The 20,718-nt window shown below is 41.9% G+C and overlaps 1 protein-coding gene across 4 annotated transcripts in view; it reads right to left on the bottom strand.

The window, feature by feature from the left end:
* Window positions 1-17,849, bottom strand: part of LOC133731495 (D-xylose-proton symporter-like 3, chloroplastic) — a 42,030-nt gene extending 24,181 nt beyond the window's left edge. The window contains exons 1-16 of one of the 4 annotated variants that reach the window (XR_009856687.1): window positions 17,526-17,849; window positions 17,331-17,431; window positions 16,655-16,733; window positions 16,512-16,571; window positions 16,330-16,396; window positions 16,110-16,234; window positions 15,934-16,035; window positions 15,472-15,849; window positions 15,293-15,340; window positions 15,121-15,183; window positions 14,935-15,015; window positions 14,711-14,809; window positions 14,264-14,401; window positions 13,998-14,161; window positions 13,159-13,311; window positions 12,578-13,067 (exon numbers count right to left, since the gene is read on the bottom strand). Coding sequence is in view for 3 of the 4 variants with exons in the window: in XM_062158865.1 (XP_062014849.1) it covers window positions 14,027-14,161; window positions 14,264-14,401; window positions 14,711-14,809; window positions 14,935-15,015; window positions 15,121-15,183; window positions 15,293-15,340; window positions 15,472-15,849; window positions 15,934-16,035; window positions 16,110-16,234; window positions 16,330-16,396; window positions 16,512-16,571; window positions 16,655-16,733; window positions 17,331-17,431; window positions 17,526-17,723 (1,674 nt within the window). In the remaining variant the exon portion in view is untranslated. Of the gene's footprint in view, window positions 1-12,577; window positions 13,068-13,158; window positions 13,312-13,547; window positions 13,682-13,718; window positions 14,162-14,263; window positions 14,402-14,710; window positions 14,810-14,934; window positions 15,016-15,120; window positions 15,184-15,292; window positions 15,341-15,471; window positions 15,850-15,933; window positions 16,036-16,109; window positions 16,235-16,329; window positions 16,397-16,511; window positions 16,572-16,654; window positions 16,734-17,330; window positions 17,432-17,525 lie in introns of those variants that run through there. The other 3 variants (XM_062158865.1, XM_062158864.1, XM_062158863.1) reach the window with 3 other exon arrangements.
* Between the last annotated feature and the right edge of the window lie 2,869 nt (window positions 17,850-20,718).

Here is a 20,718-nt window from a genome sequence, read left to right as displayed (position 1 = left end):
CCAGCCAATCCAAGGAAGCTACGGATTTCTGTAACAGTGGTAGGGCGACTCCAACTCATCACCGCTTCAACCTTCGAAGGATCCACCGAAACTCCATCCTTCGAAACTACATGACCAAGGAACTTGACTTCCTTCTACCAAAAGTCGCACTTCTCAAACTTGGCAAATAATTTCTTCTCTCTCAGCGTCTGTAGTACAATCCACAAATGCTCCTCATGCTCATCAGACGACCTTGAATAAATCAAGATGTCGTCCACGAACACTACAACAAATTGATCCAAGTAAGGACTGAATATGCGGTTCATCAAGTCCATGAATGCTGCTGGTGCATTAGTTAGACCAAAAGGCATGACAAGGAACTCAAAATGTCCATACCTGGTCCTGAACGCCGTCTTTGGAATATCCTCATCCTTCACCCTTAACTGGTGATATCCAGATCTCAAATCAATCTTTGAGAACACAGTAGCCTCTCTAAGCTGATCGAACAAGTCATCAATCCTAGGTAAAGGGTACCTGTTCTTGATGGTCACCTTGTTCAGTTGCCGATAATCCACACATAATCGAAGTGAATTATCCTTCTTCTTCACAAACAACACTGGTGCACCCCAAGGAGATACACTAGCCTGTATGAACCCTTGAGCCAGTAATCCATCAATCTGAACCTTCAACTCCTGAAGTTCAGCTGGAGCCATCCAATAGGGTGCTTTCGATACAGGGGCAGTACTTGGTATCACATCAATGGAGAAGTCCATTACCCTTTTTGGAGGCAACCCTGGTATCTCCTTAAACACATCAGCATACTCTGAAACTACAGGAATCCCTGTAATCTCAGAAATAGTACTCCCTGACTCAATATGAGCCAAAATCTCTGCCCTCACGACGATGTCGGACCTCAGACAAAGGTAATGAAACACTGGTTGTCCAGGAATAAGGAAGGACACAATCATCCTAAAGCAATCAATCAATGCATGGTTCGGGCTCAACCAATCCATACCCAAAATCACATCATATGTGTGATCCGGAAGCACAATCAAAGATGCAGTAAACTCTCTATCACAAATCCCAATAGGGCAATAATCACAAAACACACCAAGCTCAAGAGAGATGCCAAGAGGCGATGTAACACACAAAGATCTAGTAAGTGGTGTAGCAGTCAAACCCAAAACATCTACCACAGAACTAGATATGAAGGAGTGGGAGGCTCCTGTATCAAACAATACTCTAGCTAGATAATTATAAACAGATAGAGTACCTTCCACCCCGGTGCCTCTCTGGCCAATGGCGAAGACTCTCGCAGGTGCAGGTGGGAGTTGCCTCTGCTGGTTTCCCTGCACCCTATTCTGAGGTTGGGTACACTCTCTAGCTAAGTGCCCTTCCAACCCACATTTGTAGCATGCCCTACTCTTCGGTTTAGTGCATCCTTTGGAGATATGGCCTGCCTCTCCACAGTTATAACATACCACTGGCGTGGCTGGTGCTGCCCTGGCTGGAGCCTAGTGATGATAGACTGCCCTAGCCGGAGCCTGGTGATGATAGGGTGCCTTAGTTGGAGCTTGTTGGTGAAAGCGGGTTCGTTGCCTCTTCCAGGGCCCACCCTGATGCCTCGTCAAACCATTGCTCCCTGTTATAGCCTTCCCTCTGTCCCGAAAGTCTCTCACAGCTGTCTGGTCATTCAGAGGAGGTGGGTTCGCCTCTTCTAGTACCATTTCCTTTGCCGCCATTTGTGCCACAGTCGCCAACTCAAACGATGCTACTGTAACCCGAAGGTTCTCATTCAGCCCTCGCAGAAAGTGCATAGCCAACCTTTCGGCATCCCATGGTCGTACGAAGCGATACATCCGAGAGAACTCTGCCTCGTAATCCCGAACGGTCATATTCCCATGAGTCAACCCTAGAAACTCTTTCTCCAAGTGTTCCACAACAGACCTAGGAAAGTACTTTTCCTTGAAGCGGCTCTCGAATTCCTCCCAAGACATGGCAGTCACGTCCTCACTCCTCTCAACAAAGTCCCACCGTAAAGTACCTAATCAAGTACCATCTTTATTTAGCAAACTAAACACGAAATAACCTCAAATGACAATCCAACGGTCGGATTCTAAAATAAAGACGATCCAACGGTTGGATCGAATTTAAACGATGATCCAATGATCAGATCCTCACGGATCTCCCTTGGAAACATCCTAACAAAATTATATGAAAATCCGACGGACGGATTCTCACGAATCACCTCTCGAATCACTGTTTTACAATTATATGAAAATCCAACGGTCGGATCTTTGCCCGTGACCACACAAAGTCATCGGGACAGTCATACTATCATCATATCAAAACTACTAGTCCATCGGACGGTCCAATCTTCACAGATCATGAATCGAACGATCGAAATCGATTGAAACGTAAATATTCATAACTTAATCATATGATATCCAAAAATTGCGTATAATATATCTACAAGATCTTATTGAAATGTAGAATCTAAAAATGTACAGAAACCATATTTTTGACCCCCGGAGGTGGCCGGAAAGTGCCGCCGGAGTTAGTGGCAGAGCCACCGCCGACCACCGCCAATGGTGTCGGGGCTGGGCTGCACTTCTTTATCTTAACATTCTGATCGATTCTCATAACTAGCTCAAGATCAGAAAATAACGGGAAGAGGTTGAAAAATTACTAGAATAGTCACGGTGGCCGAAAAATTCCCAGAATCCGGCGAGCTTGAGTTCGACGTAAAAACTTCCACTACTCGCTTCGATTCCTTCTGGATATTTGTTCAGCAACTCAAGGCGATCTCCCCAGTTCAATAATCACTCAAAACGAAGCTCTACAGCTCGAGATATCCGGATAGAAAGTTCCGTTCGATCTAGATCGGGGTTGACTTGCAGCCGCTGCTACGGGCCGCGCCTCTGTGTAAGGCTGCTTCTGGGAGCTTCAGTAAGTTGAGGCGAGCACGAGGATGAAGTTTGGCAAGGATCGGTGACCGGAAACACGAGTTATCAAGCTTGGAACTAAAACGGGCTTAAAACTAACCGGGCTTCCACCGCCGTTTCCGACCGTTATGCGGCGCAAGGCTGCCACCTGCAGCTGAGCAAGATCGAGGTGAAGCTATGGAACGTGGTCTGGGGTCGATCGATGGCCTGTGGAGCGAGAACAAGCTTGGAGAATAATTGCTCTGTTTCTTGGATGGTTTCAGACGAGAGAGAGAGAGAGAGAGAGAGAGAGAGAGAGAGAGAGAGAGAGAGAGAGAGAGAGAGAGAGAGAGAGAGAGAGAGAGAGAGAGAGAGAGAATTTGTCTGCTAGCTTGTTTGTATGGTTCTTCCAATTATGCATAATCATGTAAGATAATAAAGCACCGGTCTTCTAATTATGTGATTGACCACTACCCTTAAATCACGGAACACACCCAACTTTGATCAAAAGTGTCTGCCACCAAAATTTGCTTTGATTAAAAAAAACTAGGTTATTACAAAACAACTAGAAGAGCATGCTAGGTAGGCGTTCCACACTAGACTACAACTCTATAATCAATCATTTCCATGAGATCTTAATGCTTCAAATATGTTGACACTATATGTGTTGTTGATAGGATAGCGTTCTATACCTTGATTGCATATTTGATAGGCTTAGCTATTGTGCGTTCACGTAGACTAAGTAATTAGGGAAACATTAATAAGGGACATGATCTGCTCCGACTTGTTTCTTGGTTGGTTTCTGTTTCACACCTTAGTAATTGAAACTAGGTTAACTTAACATTGTTCGAAAGTAATTGGTGGTGGATTTCCGAGTCTCTAACGTCTTCTCCATATTGTTTTTCAAACTCTAAAATTGTTTTTGCTTTCTTATTTTCCTTTTATTTTCGTTGAAACTTAAAAACCCCAAATTTGTTTAACTTAGGATTGCAACGCACCCTTCTATCCCCATCTTGTCCTGCCATCTTTTCTTTTTCCTCTTTGACGCTTTTCTTTTTCTTAGTTTTGTTATTTGTTTTGTGCTTTAGTTAGTTTAGTTTTGTTTTCTTTTGTGTGAATTATAAAGTTACCCTCAATCCCCGGCTAGAACGATCCCTACTTATTCTATACTGACGACTATATTTTGCAGGGTTAAGTTGAGAGTCTATTTTGGGCGTATCAAAAATGGAAGAGAGAGAAACCATAGGAGACTTCGCCGGAGCCCTATCACCGGCCGCCGCCCACCGGACTTTTCTGAAAACCTCACCGGAAAGGTTTATTGCCCCCAATAGACATCTATTGCCCCCCAATAGAGGGGCAATAGACCTCTATTGCTCCCCAATAGACGTCTATTGCCCCCAATAGGACTTCAGTCGCCAGAATGGGAACTAATCTCCCTAAATTTAGACAAATAAAATATTGATTACAGAAAAAATAACAAGGAGATTACATCAATTCAAAACGTCTATTGCCTATTGCCCCCCAATAGAGACCTTTATTACCCCAATAGACCTTCGTTTTTCTTTTTTTTCCCTTCTTTTTTCTTTCATTCTGCCCCCATTTAAAAGTAGTTAAATCACATTTGAAAAAAAAGAAGAAGGTTAAATCAGTTCCAAAGGCCTTCACAAAATGTGAGCTAAGTAAATTCTTACATCACATACGCCATGTGCATGGCTCATGCATGCATACCAATTTAATCACTGATACGTACTAGCTCATGAATGCTTGGTCTCTTCATTTGGTCTCTGAGTCAAAACCAGCATCTGCTTTAATACAAACAGACCACTACTTGTCATTTCGTTCCGGCCAGAAAAACTAGTTCTATTCCTCTCTTTTATCTTTTTCATTCTGGGTCCTCCTTTTCCTTTGGACTGAGCAATAATCTCGAATCCCTCCCCCACCTCTGCCACCAACAACGACGTCGACACAGAGTCAGGCAATGAGGACACGATGATGGGGGCTGAGATGCCGGTGACTTGCGGGTAGTAGGTTCTGACTCCGATCCCGGGCCAAAGGTTGGAGCTTCATCTCGTTGATTCCCAGATCCGTCCTCCGGTAAGGCGGACGCACAGGCCTGAGTTCGACTCCGGCGAGGCGGATCTCAATTTCAATCTTAGACTAGGCCAGCTCGTTGCTGATAAACTGGTAAGATAGAAAAGAAAAAGAATCGTCGGAGAGAGAGAGAGAGGGAGAGAGAGAGAGGAAAGGGTAAAATTGTCACTTGCCTTTAAATTGTGTAGGTGGGAGCAAAAATTTGTTACGGGATAAGTGGGATAATTTTGTCTCATTTTGGTGCTTTGGATCAAAACCCTTATTCAAATTGTCGTAGTCCCCTTTAAGTAACTTTTGCATTTTCTGACCATTCACCTCTATAACCAACCCCTTAATTTTAGAGCCAAAAAATAATTAGTCATAATAATTAGCACCATTTCTATGTATACCCGTTTGGTTAACTTGCATATATACCCTTTCAAAACCTCTACAAGCAAGATCGAAAACTGAACAAAATTTTGAAGAGCCATTTCCATTGAAATCATACTAAGTATATTTAACAATGGAGGTTCACAATGCATGCAACATCAAAGCGAAAGAAGAAGGAAAAGCCCAGAAGAAGTCAAGCCCAGAAAAAGTCAAATCCCGACCCACTGCCATGTCAGCACGGACCCACTACCACATCAGCACTGGACCCCACTGCCACGTCAGCTCACTGGTCAACACCGGTCAGCAATCAACGACCGCCGGCGACTTTTTCCGACCACTTTTTCCGGCGACCTATTTCGAGGTATTTTTTTCTAAAAGTTTTTGTTTTTTTTAGAGTTTTTTTAATTCAATTTCTCTTCTTTTATTTGGGACTTGCAACCTCCCTTCTTCTACCCCCCTTTCTTCATCATAGGGGAGACCAAATTAAGCCAAACTGTGGGGGTTCGTGCTCACTCCAAGCTTGGAGCTTGTAGAGTCCTCCAAACTTAGAGTTTGTTGAGATAAAACGATCGACCATAAACTTCATTGTTTTGATCTAATCCAACCCCTCTTGGAATCAAATTTCTTGGAAGCGACTACGCTCGGAAATTCCTAATTTCTTGGAAGCGACTACGCTCAGAAATTTTATAATTTTCGTGGTAGCCTTTTTTCGCTCCTAAACTAACCCTATTTTCTTGTTGTTTTTCAGAATGAGTAACCTGAACAAGTTGAGCTTCGCTCCACTAGAGCCAACAGGCACAGGATACCACAAGTGGGTCTGTGATGTGCGCCAGCATCTTAAGGTTGATGGGATCTTGAGTACTATCCAAGAGCCAAGTCAGAACGTGCTTACTCCTCAACAAGCTGCCGCTTTTGAAGCAAATAGAGCTACGAGATAGGTCAATGAAGCTAAAGCCATAATTCTCATGACAAGGCACATGAATGACGCGCTCCAGAATGAATACCTCAATGAGGAAGACCCCAAAAAACTATGGGTAGAACTCGAGCAGCGTTTTGGCAACATTCGTGACTCCCTGCTTCCTGATTTAGAAGTGAGATGACATAGCCTCCGCTTATGTGATTTCAAGTCTGTACTTGACTACAATTCAGAAGCACTTCGTATCAAGTCTTTGATGGAATTCTGTGGGCAGAAAATCATTGATACGATGTTGATCGAGAAAACTCTTTCTACCTTCCCCATCTCTGCATTGATGATAACCAAGAACTATCGAATTAATGTCAATGTTGGACGCATCACAAGATTTCATGAGCTTATTGGAGCCATGAACGTGGCTGAAAAGCAAGACAACATACTTGTGAAGAACTATAACTCTAGATCTGTGGGAGAAAAGCCAATTCCAGAGTCTAATTATAGTCACGCCCCTAAGGGAGGGCGCCAGGAGCGAAACCCTAAGGAAAGGAATTATTCTGGACGTTTTGGTCCATATTCTCGCCCTAAAGAGGAAGGAAATCGCCAAGATAGGCGTGCACGGAACCGTAGAGGTCAACGTGTGAAGAGAGAGAGAGAGGCAGAGCCTCCGGCTATGGTGGTGGCGCCACCAAGGAGCATAGTCGTCCCCAACGCGCTCTAGGCACGCCTCGATCAAGGGAACCTGACCATGATGATGCTTGTCTACGGTGTGGAGCGTGCGGACATTGGGCTAAAGCTTGTAATGCACCCCAGAACGTTGCTAACGCGTACAAGACGTATCATGAAGCAAGGGAAGCAAATTACATGGAGCAAGAAGATCAAGATGACGATCTCACTCTAAGGGTTAAAGAGTTCAAAGGCCAAGATCCAGAGACTGGCGATTTTGATTAAGTCTTTTTATTTTCCAAGAGATGTAATAGGCAATTGCCATATATTTTTGTAGTAGATGCCAATGGTTTAGTCTTTCTTCAAAGTAGGCTCATCTAAAGTAAGTGTGATGTCTAGGAAGGTTCTAAGATTAGTGGAACTTAAGCGAGCCTTGCTCCACCGACATCTCTTTACTCACCTGGTCACATTTATTTTGGAATTACCGAAAGAAGTTAGACGACTACCATTGTTTTGCATTAGCTAGCTTTTTGGATTAGATTTTCTTTGGTCAAAGAGACAATGATGTAACTCCGTTGGCTTATGAATAAAATTTCGAGTTCTTTTCATTATGACTCCATTTTGATTTAGTGCATATTACTTTGTGAATACGATGGTTGGGCCATCGGTATTAATTGAAGGACATGAAATAGCCCAAGTTCCACTTGCCAAATGGCACCTTGATTACTGTCACAGAAACTCTCTAAGCTCTTAGGGCAAATCAAACTCTATGAATAGCCAACGGATTCCATGCGAAAATGCATATAGAGAACGTAAATGAGTTCCTTTGCAATACCTCTAACGATTGCGAACAAAGGCGCATCTTAGAGAAATTTATGTGTTTCTCTAGTGGACTCTATGCCATTATTCGAGCTATTAAATCCAATAACATCATGAGAGAAGATCTCTTGGATTTAGACACATATTGGCTTTGTCACGATAGGATAGGTCATCCTAGTCATGATATGATGATCCGTCTACTAAAGACTTCACATGGACATCCTTTCTTTCGAGCGAAACTAGGCATGAATCAAAAGTTGATTCCTGGACTAAGTGTGACCGCCACCGCTGCCTCTGGTGCAGCCACCCACCACCACCAGCCTAGGGCTGGCATAGTCCTTATCCATGATGCCATGGATAGCGTACATCATGGTGATGACGCCCCAAGTGATGTTGCAATCACCAACTTTGCTTCCAATAGCGTTTCAGACGCTCAGGCCTAACCAAAATCCTCATTGGTTGCTTCTAAGGCCTCTCGCTCGTTTTACAAAGCCTGTTCCTTAGGAAAATTAGGACTGAGACCGTCCTATGCAAAGGATATGACAATACTCATTCTGTTCTTACATAGAATCCGTAGGGATTCTGTGGACTGATTCAACCAACTTGCGGACGTTTAAATATTTCTTGATGTTGGTTGACACGCAAACACGTTGGTCACGTGTTGTGCCATTGTCCACTTGTAATGCTGCTTATGCTACACTTCTAGCACATATCATATGACAACAGGCTCACTCCCCGGATCATCCTATTCCGTCAAATTGGACTTGACAATGCTAGAGAGTTCACATCGAAGACTTTCGATGGTTATTGCATTGGGACTGATGTTGGACATCATATTCCCATGTACACACCCAAATGGTCTCGCGGAAATGACTATGATGGTAGTCAGGACATTGGTAATGAGCACCAATCTTCTTATATCCGCTTGGGGTGATGCAATATCACATGCAGCGATGCTAATTCGTCTACCACTCATTGCCACTCAATCCCCCTCTGCGTTATAGCTAGTGACTGGGTACAAGTATCGTACTTACGCACATTTGAGTGATCCATTTATGTGCCAATTGTGCCGCCACAATGCTCTATGATGGGTTCTTATAAACCAATGGGCAACTACGTTGGATTTGAGACTCCAACAATCATCCGCCACTTAATGTCCTTGCTAGGCGATCTCCTTACCACTAGATTTGCTGATTGTCACTTTGATGAGACAGTCTTCCCGTCGTTAGGGGGAGATAAGAACACGGATGTTCAACAAGAACGACAGGAATTGTCGTGGTCTGTCCCCACTATGTCTCATCTCGATCACTATTAAAGTGACGAGATCACACATCTGCTGCAAATATGCTTGCAAGGAAGGACATCCCTACGAGAGGACGTAGCGCCACCCTACACGGAGGTAGGCATGGCACCAACGCCAAAGAAAGTGGCACTCTAGCGTTACAGACCATGGCCCCAGCTAGTATGCGTGGGAGGCCTGTGAGTTTGAATGATACTTTGGCACATTCCAATTCTTTGATCATCAAGACTCAAAATCCGTCTCATGAGAATCTTCTGGGTTATGGTTATCATTGGGGGACGCCTCAACGTCAGAACCTATTCCTGAGAATATAAAGCTCTTTGAAAATTACACTAGTGTACATGAGACGTGGGATAGAAACTCCATCATAGTTGATGATGTAATCGTGTTTTTTGTTGCACATGAGTTTGTTGAGTCTGATGATATCGAACCACGGTCCGTTGATGAATTAATGCCAACGTAGAGAAATTTGGCCTAAATGGAAAGATGCGATCCAGGTTAAGTTGGATTCTCTAACGAAGAGGAAGGTTTTTTGAGCCAGTGATGCCAACACCTCCTAACATAAAACCTGTTGACTAATGGGTCTTCGTTAGAAAGCTTGATGAGAAAAAGAGATAGTAATCTCACCTTATGGCGCAAGGCTTCTCACAAAACGCCCTAGAATCGACTACAATGAGTCATATTCTCTCGTAATGGATGTCATTGCACTCCACTACCCTGTCAGTTTGGTAGTTTCCGAATAACTGAACATGCAGCTTCCGAATGTGGTCACTACGTATCTCTATAGGGATCTAGATACGGAATATATATGAAGGTTCATGATGAACTTCATTTACCCAAGTCAAGTGGCTCTAGACCACGGAGCGCGTTTACAATAAGGTTGAAACGCTCACTAAGATGACTACTTGATTGGGAAGGGATATGCTAAGTGCGTTTACAATAAGCGCGTTTACAATAAGCGCGTTTCCATAACAAGTTTCAGATTCTATCGCGGTTCATATTGGACATGATCTTCATTGGAAACTCTTAAAGAGTTAAGGGAAACCGCTGAACACTTGAAGTCCGAGTTTGAGATGAAGGATTTTGGGAGAACACGATTATGTCTCAGTTTGAAACTTGAGCATCATGTTGATAGATGCTTAGGCATTTTGACAAGGTCAAACCTTCAAGCACCCTCATGATCGTCCGTAGTCTTGATCCTGAAAATGATCCTCTTTGTCTGAAGGATGATGACGAAGATGTGCTAGGGGCAGAAGTGCCTTACTTGAGTACAATAGGCGCATTATTGTACTTAGCTCAATGCACAAGACCGGACATCTCATTTGTCATGAACTTATTAGCTAGATATAGCTTTGCGCCAACGCGACGCCATTGGATTAGTGTAAAAGATATCTTTCGATACTTGAGATGTATGATTGATATGGGCTTGTTCTATCCCTACAGAGAGACGATGGATTCAGACCCATCACACACCTGGAACGCCGCCAACACTGGCTTGCGTCCGCTATCCCCATCCCAAAACGACATGTGTTTTGGAAGGTTTTGCTGATACTGGGTATCTCTCTAACCCACACAAAGGTCATTCCCAAAATGGTTAAGTGTTCACCATGGGTAAAGACCGTGATATCTTGGAGGTCTACAGAACAGACCCTAGTCGCTATACCTTCGAACAATGCAGAGATCATTGCTCTTCACGAAGTGATTCGTAAATGAATATGGATTGGATCCATAATTACGCATGTTCGAACAATTGTGGTTTGAAGTCTACCACAGATGAGCCTACGAGCATTTAGGATAATGCTGCTTATTTTGAACAAATGAAGCAAGACTATATCAAAAGCGACAACACCAAGGATAATCAGCAACAACAGACCCTCCTCAAGATCAAAGTGAACTAGGTTTAATCTGAGGACAGTGTGACAGGCTTGCTCACTAAGTCATTGCCTAAATTCTACTTTCGAGAAACGTGTTGGTAGCATCGTTTGCGGAAGTTATCCGAACTCCCATGACCGTAGTCATCAGGGGGAGATGCAAACATCAGGGGGAGATGTCTACACGTATGGTCTCGAAACGTGAAGGGTGTGTTGTGCTCTTTTTCCCCTTCGACCGAGGTTATTTTTGTCCCACTGGGTTTTTGTTACTCGGCAAGGTTTTTTTAACGAGGCAACGAGAGAAGCACCGCGTTTGGGTGACACAAGGGGGAGTGTTTAAGTAAATCTGAATTGTGTCTAGCCCAAACTCTAGGTTACTTGACCTAGTGGTAATAGGGTTTTAATTAGAGATATTCTCGGAGAATATCTTAGAGATATCCATTCATTGTATGATTATCTTTCCTTATACGTACGATTCAGATTCTATGCATTGTAATCCTCTATATAAAGAGGCCCCTATTATCAATGAGAACACACAGCAATTCTCTCTCAAATATCGTTTCCCTAAAACAAGTCATAATAATTAGCACCATTTCTATGCATACCCTTTTGGTTAACTTGCATATATACCCTTTCCAAACCCTTTTGGTTAACTTGCATATATACCCTTTCCAAACCTCCACAAGCAAGCCAAGTGAGGGATCGAAAACTGAACAAAATTTTGAAGAGCCATTTCCATTGAAATCATACCAAGTTTATTTAACAATGGAGGTTCACAATGCATGCAACATCAAAGAGAAAGAAGGGAGGCTCTCAAGTAGGCTACAAGAGCGAGCGCCGGCATCTCTTCATCTTGATCAAATTACAAGCACTAGCCCAGCAAACCCTTTTTCGGATACTCCCAGTGCAATCCCATTACTTTCTCTAGTAGTCATTCGATCCCCGGAGTCAATGGCAGAGAAAATGGAGAAAGGTTGTGACCAAGGCATGAGTAGAAGAAGGAATACTGCACCAGAATCACCCTTTCAGAGTGGAGCTGGATGGCAGCATCCGGCTGTGTCTGCTTTCGCGGATCCCTCGTCGTTGCTTACTGTCTTTCAATCTCAATGCATGATCACAAACCACGCAGAGTGAGGTTTAAGCGTCGGACTTCCGTTTTGAGTTTATGAATAGGCCGGTTTCATTTTTGATGTAGAGAAAGGCCTACTTCATTGTATAGTACAGAATACGTACACATCAAGCATCAATGCTTCTCTAAGGTTTCTGACTTTCTGATACATATACTAGCTTCGGTCTGTAATGATCTGTGTTGATCGATTTTTGTTTGTGCTTGTTTTTTGATGCTACGACCTTAAATTGGCAAATGTATGAAGGCCTGTCTTCAATATATATCGTGTATCGGTGAACTTTTTTGAATCTAAAGACCACTCCAGATAACTACAATATAAGGTAATTCAAGTATTGAAGCATAAAAGGGAGAGCTAATCACTCTAATTTTAGTTTCATTACACATACCAGACTTCATAGTACCTAATCTGCTTCACCTCAACTGTTATCTAAACATTTATAAGATGAAAAGTATGTCTTGGTCCAAAACTTCAAATGTGCACGTCCATGGACTATCTAATAAATCTGAACATTTCAGAAATCAGTAAATATATATAGAAATTTATTAAACTAACCACGACATTTCAGAATATATGGTTTCAGTAGGTTTGGAAACTCCATAAACCACAGCTACATCACCGATACAAACTATCATTATCTAGAATGCCTAGTTACTAAACAATGCAATTCTTAAATTAAACCAATAAATCCAAGTATACAAAGTCAATGGAATCACATTCCATTGCAGAATATTTAAACTTCAGAAACGCGCCTCAGTAGCCCTCCCATTGTAAAGGCCGAAAAAAAATTCATCCTTTATGTACAAAGGCCAACATCATCGGTCCCAATCTTAAAAAGATATCTAGAATGTTTCTCTTCCCCTCATAGCTTTCATAATTAAGTTCATAAAGAAAAATTACAAAACACCAATGGGCCAATGGTAACTGTGGACTTGCTCTGCTAATGCAACAGCCGCTGATTGCCAGAATAGACATTTCTCCAACTAATCAGAAGTCGAATTCTCCGGTCGCCTGCAATGAGTATTTAAAAGTGAACTCATGAGCGTTAGAAAAGGAGCAAAAAGCATGCAAGAACATCAATTCTTTAAAGCGAACACTTCACCTTATTAAAAAGGACATCCTTGTTGTTTATGTGCATAATGCCATCCTTCAGTGTGCACTTCCACCTGCTCTTGGTGCGTGGCAACCAAGTGTTGGAAGCAGAAGGCAACCAAGCACGCAATGGGGACTTAGGGGCAGGAGGCCACCGTGTCACCTATCAAACCAAAAACATGAGAAGAATAAACATATTGCAGCAGTACACCAGATGTGATCTGATTTGAGAAAACAAACCAGATACATGTAAAGAAATTTAAGTATTTTCCATTATACATCAGAAGAGGAAAATATTAACGGATCTAATTTTTCAATCTAAACTCGTTAAATAACCACGGATCTGGATCAAAATCCGCTCCATTTACAGGTCTACTTAGAAGTCTTTACTTCACGGATTTCCGTTTTTTTTTTCTTCTAGTTGTTATTCTCTGGTGCTGGCTTGCGATTCATTTGTGAGTGACCATGAATTTCCTAGTCCCTCTTTGGTCACCACCAAGTGACCAAACGTTGCAAGATTATACTGTCATTCACTAAAACACCAAATGAATTACAAGTTTCAGTTCATAAGTTGAAGAAAACACCTGAAAAGTTTCATGTCCATATCACGATTAGTTGAGCACAGCTTTACTGATAACCCGATTCAAGTTCAAGTGTTTAGTGTGCAGCTAATTTTGCTTCGAGTAAACTAATTACTCTTTAGAATGAAATGTCACTGAAGTGTCGTGAAATTGTATCATATAGTGATTTACATAGTTGTGGAACAAATTTTACATGATTCTGTGAATATAATATTAGTAACAAACACGGTTACAGATTTGTGAATACATGTCAAGTGGGAAAACTTACAATGATAGGCTCTGGACATGGGTTAGCAGCTATTTCAAGATTTTGGATTCTATTTCTTCCAAACTCAAACCTTTGGTTTCTGGGACAATTAGTACAACGAACAGAAGAGATATCAAGGCGATAGCCCCAAAAAGGAGGAAAAGGTTGTCTGCTCCAAGTGCCTCCTGCAGAATTATCAAATCTTAGTGCACCACTTCTGTACCAGTCCTCTGAAAGCTCAATCATGAAGTGTGAAACTAATTATGCTAATAGATGACAGTATATACCTTCAATGGTGAGAATGCAAATGTCACAAGAGCATTTGAACCGAAGTTAGTAAGAACTGCAAGACTAATCCCTTTTCCTCTTGTCTGAAGCGGGAATATTTCCGACATCATAAGCCAACTTATAGGACCAAAAGATATCTGAAAAGGCATTTGAGCACAAATATTCAATAGTGTCAAAATCTCTGTCTTAATATCAAAGGCAAAAAATATAACAGTTAAGATAGCAAACTACATCCATTCTTTTCGGGGAAGTTGGAAAGAGAGCTGTGGTGCAGGCGGGGGGGGGGGGGGGCGGGCAGTTTATGTCAAGTTTTAAGATTCTGGTTTACAGGTGTGACTTTTCCGTACGACAAAAACAAAGTTGTGGTGCTAGTAGACTATTCCATTTAAATAAAACATTATAAGAAGATTGACTAACAAATACGAAGAGCCAAAGAAAAAAAATACCTGGTAGCAACCAACATAGAGAAGAAGAGAAGCTACAGCAACAAGTGGGAACCCTCCAAGAAATTTGTAGTAAGCAGAGAGGAGAAACAAGGAAAGAGCCTGAGGTAAAGAGAAGAAAGAAGAAATAAACCTTGCATCATCATCATTACCAGCTAACACGTCACGGAGTAGTCAAATGAACAAAAAAATGATGAACTAAAATATTGAATAGCTAGGAAGCATACAAGTCCACTGACTCCTCCTATCAGCAAAGGTCTTCTTCCTAGATCATCAACTTTCAGGACAGCTATCCCTGTCATCACGAACTGCAGAAACAGTCAGAAACCGACAATAGTCAGACCCGAAAGTGGAGCTTCCTACAGCATTCCCTCGTAAATCAAAATTATCTATGAAATGAATATCATATGCACCTTGAACAACCCAATTATAACCGATACTTTGGCAGCATCAGCGGCACCGGAGAATCCTGCGCTCTTGATTAACAAGATGACAAAGAGTATCACATAGTTAAGGCAAACTGACATGAAAGAAAGCAAACTTTACACACCCAGAAAAAGTTACAATGATTTGATGATTTGATACCTGAAGAATTGGACCTGCATAATATAGGACACTTGGTTGCCCTGTTATCTGTCAAATCAGGTAGCAGATTTGCTTACTAATTCTTTATATTCTCTCCGATACATATTTTTGTAAATAAATAAAAATAAAAAACAAGAAACTGATAAATTCATTTCATTGCAGAGATGAGGAAAAATTACTTGTTGAAAAAGGACCAAACCCCCAGCAATTATGAAGGCCTTCAAACTAGGGCCTTGAAAGACCTCCTTCAAACTCCCCTCTGATTCCTGATCTGCATAGGCTGACTTCAAAGGAACAAATGTCTCTTCTATTTTCTTTTCAGACACTTTGTCACCAGGAGGCCGGCCTCTCAGCTTGCTCAAGGCAAGAACGGCTCTTTCTTTGTATTCTTTCACAGACCCTTTACCTTGAGCTGCCCTGAGAAGCAACCAGCGAGGAGAGGGTGGGAGAATCCACATGCCTATTCCCATAAATAAAGCCATGGGAGCACTTATTCCATACATGTAACGCCACCCCCCAACTGCATCAATCTGAAAGCTTCCTACTAAATAACCCAACTGCATACAGAACATCTCACTTTAGTCTAGAAAGTGAATAAAATTAAACATCAAAATGAAAAAAAATGGTTATTTGAACAATACCAGGATCCCCAAAACTATGAAGAGCTCGTTCAATGACACTAGAGTTCCACGAATTTGAGATGGACATGTTTCAGCAATATAGAGTGGAGCCCCATGCATGGCCTGTCAAAACAAATCGTTAAAGGTTTTCTCCATTTGCTTTGTTAGTAGCCACATAAAACTGAAAAGAAGCTTACCATTCCAATACCAATGCCATATAAAAGACGCCCTACTAAGAGAACACCAAGTCCCGGAGCACATCCGGTGATCAGTCCCCCAAGGAGATAAAGTGCAGCTGCTGTGATGAGTTCTCTCCTCCTTCCTTTATAGTCCATTTAATAGTTTTGAAATAGAAAAGATATATCATGAAGCTCGAAAACCTCAGAGTAAAGTAAATGGGCAAAGCAAAGCACATACCAAGGAAATCAGCAATTGGGTAGACAAGGAGAGAACCAAAAAGAGCTCCATAGAGGGAACCACTAACCTGCATCAAAACAATGTACTTTATGATTACTGATGTCCTTTTGGTTTGTTGGCAGACAAGAGCAGAAGAATTTCAAATAACATAAGCAAGTTAACTAAGATCCAATAACCCATACCACAAGACCAAGCTGAACAGCTGTCAGATTAAACCAAGTTGTGCCACTAAGCTCAGCGGACTGTGACATATCAACATAGAAACACCTTGGTCACACTTAATCATCAAAACCACAAAAGCAAACCACTAAAAATGAAGGTATACCGTTAATGAGATGGTAGCACCAGAAGTGGCACCAATGTCGTACCCAAATAACAGACCACCCAATGCCGGAAACACAAAACTAGAATTCCAAGAAGTTGGTTATTAACACAATTACAAGTACCAGAAAATAGAGAACTATTCAAGCACAAATTTCAGCAGATTGCAGTCTGTACATTCATCTAAAAGCTGCTTCGTTCTTTAATTTTATATTAAACTACATGGCATAGTTTGCTACTCTTCGAAAAGCACTCAACTTGCTTCAGTACCAAAACTAAAGCATGACACTTCACCCCCATTAAGGTCCAATTCAGATCCTCCATTACATTGGTTTCCAACATGTTACCCTTATCACAAGTACCAAAAAGTAGAGAGCTTTTCAAGCATAAACATAAGCACAATGCAGTATGTTAGTTCATCTAAAAAGCTGCTTCTTTCTTTAGTTTAAACAAACATTCACTCACAAGGCATAGTTTGCTATCCTTCAAACATTACTCTATTTGCTTCAGTACCAAAACTAAAGCATGAAACTTTACCCCCAGTACGATCCAATTCATGTCCTCCATTACATTGGCTCACAAACTGTTACCCCCATTCTAGAATTGAGGTTTAAAGAACACCCAATTACTCAAAACATGAGAAAAACTCATATAAACAACTAAACTGGGTAGAAACGTACGGAATAATCACAGAAACCCAAGAATAATCCTCTTGTAGAGTTGCCTCAGGAATAAGAGACTGAGCCTCATCCCCTGAAGAATAGTCATTCTGAGCCCCAACCTACACAAACCAAATGCAAAATGAATTCCATTACTCAAAACCCAGATAGAAAAAAAAGCAGAATCTGAAATGGGTTCTGGTCAGTTTTGTGTGCCTTGACACTGAATCCGAGTTTTGATGATGGGTTTGTGAAAGTGCCAAACTTGGCCCTGAAACAAGCAGAAGAACGAAGGGGAGGAGGGGTAGAGTGGGCATTAGAGAGAAGTGGGATTACAGGTTTCTGCTTCTTGGGTTGATGAAGTGGTGGTGAGTATAGTGTGTGGTTGATCAGTGGCCGAGTTGAGAAAGCCATTTTTGGGAACTGATCTGCCACAAGGTTGTTAATTAGTCGTTGATATTTCCCGCTTCACTGTCTCTCTCTCTCTCTCTGTGACTCTGTGAGTGAGTGAGATATTTTGTTTGACTTTAGACGTTGATGATTGATTTTTAGCACTTGGCTTCTTCTTCAATCTCTGATCCATCTGTTCCTCTGAACAATGCGTGTGCGTTTGTAATTTGTTTAGAATGGGAGTTGTTCCAAGCATCCAACTATCCAATAAAGTAAAGAATTATTCATATCTCATCCGGGCATGGTGAATACGAGGGTCACACGTAGTGATAAACGGATAATAAACTCAATGAGGCTAAAAAAAAGAAAAATTAATAATTACATGTGAAAATGGACATAACTTATTAGTTTTTTTTTTTTTTTTTTGAATCAAGGAAATGACTTTATTGAGAGGCACTAGCCAGAATGGTTACAATCATACTGCAGCACATCTGCAATGCAGTTTGGAGGTCTGGTATACCAGAAACAACTTTCCCTAGCCTCAAATGCAATACAAGCAAGCCTATGTGCCACTCCATTACAGGTTCTTGGAGTATGACTAATTGTTACCCTTCGAAATGACTGCAAGATAGCTTTGATATCATCAATTAAGCCACCTAGCACAGTTACATTATGAGTAGCATTGGAAATATCATAGGTAGCCTCCAAGCAATCCGTCTCAAGCACCACATTATCAACCTGCATAGACCGAATCTTTAATGGCCATCAGCTCAGTGTGTTTGGCAGTGTTAACATTATTCACTGGAGTTGCAAATGCAGCTCGAAATCTGCCCAGGTCGTCTCGGAGAACACCTCCAAGTCCACCAGTTACTTGGTTTGGAAGATAACTACCATCCACATTCAACTTCGATCTTCCATCTTGATCCGGTTGCCAGCTCTGTCTGGATTTGTTCCCTACAGGTTTAGACACTTGTTGTGCGTGTCTGAACTCATCGAGCCAAGCTGTTGCACTAAAAAAGATATCCTGCATGTGCCGATTGATAGGTACCATTCCAGACCATATATATTGTTCCGATTTCTCCACAGGGCCCATAGAACCATTAAAAGGTGATCAAACAGCTCCTGCTTAAATTGTGAAGCATGATCTATCATCCAATCTTTGAATTGCAACTGAGGTAGCAAGCTACCTCCCAAATTGAAAGGGGGGCATTGCAAGAATAGATGAAGCAGTAGGACAGTGACAGAGAATATGAGTAATGTCTTCAAATCTGTGAGGACAAAGTGGACAAGTAGTCTCTCCTTGAAAACCCTTAGTTGTCAACCTGATTCGAGTGGGCAATAAATCATTACATGCCCTCCATAGACAAATTTTTACTTTACCTGGAACCTGTGCCTTCCACAACTTCTTCCACAAACCCTGAAAGGGATCTCCATTAGAAGTGGATGCAAGGGCATTGCCAAGCACCGAGGCTCTGGCAATCCAGTATGCAGTCTTTACCGAGTAGAATCCTCTTTTCTCTAGGCTCCAAAATAGTATATCCTCCATTCGTCGGCCACTAAGCGGTATACACAAAATACTTTGTGCAACAGCTGGCACAAAAATTTGATTAATAAGATCTACTTTCCACGTTCTGCTGTCATTGTCAAGGAGTTCATTAACAAACTCAAGTTCACAACCTGGTGGTCTTTGGACCTGAAATTGCTGGCATCCCGGAATCCATTTATCGTTCCAAATGTGCACTTGTGCTCCATCGCCCACACGGCATTGCACTCCAGCTTTAAGCACCGGCCTTCCTTGCAGTATACTTCTCCAAGAGAAGCTAGGTGCTTCACCAAGCTCGGCCTCCCAAAAGGAACAGTAGGGGTGATATCTAGCCTTGTACACTTGAGCAATAAGTGACTGTGGATTGGAGACGAGTCTCCACCCCTGCTTAGCTAGCATTGCAAGGTTATATGCATAGATGTTTTTGAAGCCCATTCCTCCTTCATGTTTAGTGAGACAAAGCTTTTCCCAACTCCTCCAATGTATCTTTTGAAAGCTGAAAAGCTATGCTTGAAGATGAAGCAAAATAGAGAGAAAAGAGAGAAAACTCTCTAACTATATTGTGCAGAATTGAGTTGTTGAGATCGTTACAGGGTTTATATAGTAGCTGAAGGATAAGAGGGATAGAGGGCACGTGTCAGCTCATAACACATCCTGAGCTAATTACTAACAGAAACTTAATTAGTAGAAACACACGTGACTAATCCTAATTAACCCTAATTAACAGAAAACACACAAAAGAGGACTAATGAGCTGTGGTAATCATGCTATATGGTTAACACCCCTCCTCAGCTTGATGAGAGGTAAGCAACATCAAGCTGTCACAGAGATATGTGTGCTGTGGTGAGCAAAGGCCCTTGGTGAACAAATCTGCAAGTTGGTCCTTGGATGTAACAAATTGAAGCGTGAGAGATCCAGCCTTGACCTGATTTCTGGTGAAATGCACGTCTACCTCAATGTGTTTTAACTTGGAGTGATACACAGGATTAGTGGCAAGGGCAAGGGCAGATATATTATCACAGTGTAGGATTGGGACTGCAGTAAGGGAAACATGTAAATCATGAAGCAAAAGCAGTAACCACATAATCTCTAATGTAGTATCAGCCATGCTCCTATATTCAGCCTCAGTGGAAGAGCGAGAAACAGCTGTTTGTTTCTTGCTACACCAGGAGATAGGAGATCCATGTAACAAGAGAACAAAGCCAGTAGTAGACTTTCTATCATTAGGATCACCTGCCCAATCAGCATCACAGTAGGCCTGAAGAGTAAGGGCAGAAAGAGAGTGATTGTTGGGGGCAGGATGAGCACATTTGACATACTTTAATATCCTTCTAGCTGCATACAGATGTAAATCTGTAGGGTTGTGCAAGAATTGGCACACTGAATTGACAGCATAGGAGATGTCAGGTCGAGTAAACGTCAGGTACTGAAGACATCCAACCATACTTCTAAATTGAGTAACATCATGAGACTGTA

This window comes from Rosa rugosa, chromosome 2 (genome assembly GCF_958449725.1).
Source record: "Rosa rugosa chromosome 2, drRosRugo1.1, whole genome shotgun sequence".
Classification (NCBI taxonomy): Eukaryota; Viridiplantae; Streptophyta; class Magnoliopsida; order Rosales; family Rosaceae; genus Rosa; species Rosa rugosa.
This window is presented reverse-complemented; position numbering and strand designations above follow the sequence as displayed.